The 3,871-nt window shown below is 49.6% G+C and overlaps 1 protein-coding gene across 4 annotated transcripts in view; it reads left to right on the top strand.

Moving 5' to 3' along the window:
- ago4 (argonaute RISC component 4) overlaps positions 1–3,871 on the top strand; it is a 25,399-nt gene that overhangs the window by 18,264 nt on the left and 3,264 nt on the right. For 2 of the 4 annotated variants that reach the window (XM_017307489.1, XM_008423038.2), the window contains exons 11-18: positions 744–892; positions 1,345–1,529; positions 1,606–1,765; positions 2,551–2,722; positions 2,793–2,936; positions 3,011–3,145; positions 3,223–3,324; positions 3,396–3,595. In XM_017307489.1, the coding sequence (XP_017162978.1) occupies positions 744–892; positions 1,345–1,529; positions 1,606–1,765; positions 2,551–2,722; positions 2,793–2,936; positions 3,011–3,145; positions 3,223–3,324; positions 3,396–3,595 (1,247 nt within the window). The remainder of the gene's footprint in view (positions 1–743; positions 893–1,344; positions 1,530–1,605; positions 1,766–2,550; positions 2,723–2,792; positions 2,937–3,010; positions 3,146–3,222; positions 3,325–3,395; positions 3,596–3,871) is intronic. The other 2 variants (XM_008423039.2, XM_008423040.2) reach the window with 1 other exon arrangement.

Raw genomic sequence — 3,871 nt, forward strand, 5'->3', positions numbered from 1 at the left:
ATGAGAGTATTGCAGCTGGTTTGGGTTCATTGATTGTGTGAAAGGAGAGTGGATGGATGTGCTTCTAACAGGAAGATAATCCGACTCCCAGCAGGAGGATGATAATCCCACCAGTCTGCCGTTTTCCAGATAAATACAACCAGATGTTTTCTGTGATTCTCACAGAGAAAAAGATTTCAAATTAATAATAATCTGCTGCCCTGTGATCCGAATGACTTCATGATCCAGATTCCCTGAGTTTCCTGGTTCCGGTCCTGCTGGTATAGAGTCGGGTGGAAGCTTTTCCCATTGCGAGTCCTGCATAGATTTAATCTCATGTGACCAATTCCAGATGTTGGCTGATTGGAGAACCTTATAACTGGTTGGGCCTCTGAAGGGAAAAGCTTCAGTATGTTTCCTGTTGAACATCATCCCCCAAGATGATGATGATGATGATGATGATGATTCTCTGTAAAATTTCTGATGCTGTGAAATGACGCAGGAGCTGCTCAGCTTGGTTCTGATCTTGGAGGATGAATAAAGCTCTTAATAAACTAAACATTTTGAATTTTAAGTTTTGTCCATATTTTCATTATGTCAGACTCTCTGACAAGGAAGCTGGAAAATCTGAGCTCCTCTCCTCCAAGCCACCTGCCTGATGCTGAAATGTCTCCTGCTGAAGTCTGTGTTCAGTTCTGTGGGTTTGTTTCTAGTTGCAGTGTTTGTATCAGCCCATCCAAACGGGGGGTTGACTAAGAGTGTAGGGACTCTCTCCGCAGAATAAGACTGTGGCCACGCCCAACCAGGGGGTGTGGGATATGAGAGGGAAGCAGTTCTACGCCGGTATAGAGATCAAGGTGTGGGCTGTGGCCTGCTTTGCCCCCCAGAAACAATGTCGGGAGGACCTGCTCAAGTGAGTTGCTGCTTCAACGTCCTGTCGGATTTTGATGCTTGCTATCGGATTTTGATGCTTGGTGTCGGATTTTGATGCTTGGTGTCGGATTTTGATGCTTGCTGTCGGATTTTGATGCTTGCTGTNCTGTCGGATTTTGATGCTTGCTGTCGGATTTTGATGCTTGCTGTCGGATTTTGATGCTTGCTGTTTAGAGCAGATTCATTCTAACTCATAACTATGCTGTGATCTTCATATCCATTATATAATCTCTCTGGGTGGATGTTTACAGTGTTTGAACCTTCACCCCAGTCTCAGGACTTCTGCAGCCTCTAACTTTAGTTAGCTACAAAGTAGATGTTGTCTACTTTGTGTTTGTCTTTTTACAACAAATCCATCAGAATTGGTGCCTGATTCTGTAAAAGTTTTAGGTCGATGATTCTTTTCCAGAGCAAACCTATAACTTTTTGCAGGAGCTTCACCGACCAGCTGAGGAAGATCTCCAAAGATGCTGGGATGCCAATCCAGGGCCAGCCGTGCTTCTGTAAATACGCCCAGGGAGCCGACAGCGTAGAGCCCATGTTCAAACACCTCAAGATGTCCTACGTAGGTCTGCAGCTGATCGTTGTCATCCTGCCTGGAAAAACGCCCGTCTATGGTAGGAGCTCCGTTCTTTCCTCCTGAAGACGTGAGGTAACGCGGTGCAGGGTTTTAAACAGTGATGTGGTTTGCAGCTGAGGTGAAGCGGGTGGGAGACACGCTGCTCGGCATGGCCACGCAGTGCGTCCAGGTGAAGAACGTGGTGAAGACGTCGCCCCAGACTCTGTCCAACCTCTGCCTGAAGATCAACGCCAAACTGGGAGGCATCAACAACGTCCTGGTTCCTCATCAGAGGTCAGTGAATCGTCCTCAGGCTATGGCGCAGTATTGGTGCCAAAATTAGGACTGTCACGCACGCAGTGGTAGCTACTTCCTTGTAGCAGGAGGCTATATCTAATGGCAGATGTTGAGGAGAGTTCTAGCTGGCGTTGGCATTGGAGAGGTTGGTTACTAGCATGCCTCGGGAGTTTCCCCCATGGGATTGCCTACTTCCTCTGCAGGCCATTAGCATGGATAGACTGGCTTTGTCTTTTGATGGGCTAACAACTAGCATGCCTACTCCGATCACCCACGACTCATACTTTCTTCTTTAAGAGGAATTTTATCAAGAAAACTGGTTGACATACAGTACCTGAATTACATGCATTGATGTCTTCTTTTAATAGTTTACTGTAATCTTCAGCTCTGAATTATACAGGATGTTTATGCTTGGTGTCACATCAGATTACAGTAAACTGAGTTCATGTCAGCGCATCTAATGCATGGCGCCTACAGATATTGTGTCAACCAGTTTTCTTTATAAATTTGCCAGCTCTTCTCCTTGTTTATAAATTTGCTCTTATTTGCCAGCGCTGGCTGCTCTGTTGCATCCAACGGTTGCTCGGTTAGCATTTATTGCCGGCCTGTCATCAATCTGATTAGTAGCTGGCTTTGGAATGGATGTAGCCTTGTGCTACAAGGAAGTAGCCACTGCTAAGGGTGCAATAGTCTTAATTTTGGGGCTAATACAGCGCCATATCAGAGAACCAGGAGGGATGATGACTCCAGCTGATCTGTCCTTCACGCTGCTCCTTGTCCAGGCCCTCCGTGTTCCAGCAGCCCGTCATCTTCCTCGGCGCCGACGTCACTCATCCTCCAGCGGGCGATGGGAAGAAGCCGTCCATCGCAGCGGTGGTGGGGAGCATGGATGGTCACCCCAGCCGATACTGTGCAACGGTTCGAGTCCAGACGTCCCGACAGGACATGTCCCAGGTAGTTCAAGCCCTGTCCAGTCCCAGAATCCCTGTCTGGGTCGTTGCTAAGAGCCAAGCTTCCTCTGCAGGAGCAACTCTTCAGTCAGGAAGTGATCCAAGATCTGACCAACATGGTGCGGGAGCTGCTCATCCAATTCTACAAGTCGACCCGCTTCAAGCCCACACGGATCATTTACTACCGCGGTGGCGTGTCCGAGGGCCAGATGAAGCAGGTGGGGGCGGAGCCTGTTCCAAAGAGCCCGGCGACTCGTGTGGCAGGAAGTGATTCGGCTGGTTTGTGTTCCAGGTGGCGTGGCCGGAGCTGATTGCCATTAGGAAGGCGTGCATCAGTCTGGAGGAGGACTACAGGCCCGGAATCACCTACATCGTGGTCCAGAAGCGCCACCACACTCGCCTGTTCTGCTCCGACAAAGCCGAGCGGGTCGGTGGGACTCTGTCTTCTGTCCCCGTCTGTCCTCCGGTCCGTGTGAGTCTCAATGCGGTGTGATTGGTCCACAGGTTGGGAAGAGTGGAAATGTTCCGGCTGGGACCACGGTGGACAGCACCATCACACACCCGTCTGAGTTCGACTTCTACCTGTGCAGCCACGCTGGAATTCAGGTGGGACCTCAGACTTCCTCACATGGATGACGAGATGAGCTGCAGGTGTTTGACCTCCCTTTGCCCCCCAGGGAACCAGCCGTCCCTCCCATTACCACGTCCTGTGGGACGACAACTGCTTCACAGCCGACGAACTGCAGCTCCTCACCTACCAGCTGTGCCACACTTACGTGCGCTGCACGCGCTCCGTCTCCATCCCGGCCCCGGCCTACTACGCCCGGCTGGTGGCCTTCCGCGCTCGCTACCACCTGGTGGACAAAGACCACGACAGGTGAGGCGGGCCTGGTACCTGAGGTTCTACTGAGCATCATCCTCAGAGGATTGCTTTCAAAATAAAAGCTGAATATTAGGGATGCGACTAACCACAAGAGCAGTGGTGTTCACTCTAAGACATTAGCTGCTCTAACCTTAAGATCTAATCATACACATATCTGTAGATGCTAAAGCATTACAACATGGTATTTAATAGAAGATAATGCTAAAGCCCTATGCTAACATGGTATTTAATGGAAGAAAATGCTAAAGCCCTATGCTAACATGGTATTTA

Source organism: Poecilia reticulata, linkage group LG11, assembly GCF_000633615.1.
Source record: "Poecilia reticulata strain Guanapo linkage group LG11, Guppy_female_1.0+MT, whole genome shotgun sequence".
In the NCBI taxonomy this organism is placed as follows: Eukaryota; Metazoa; Chordata; class Actinopteri; order Cyprinodontiformes; family Poeciliidae; genus Poecilia; species Poecilia reticulata.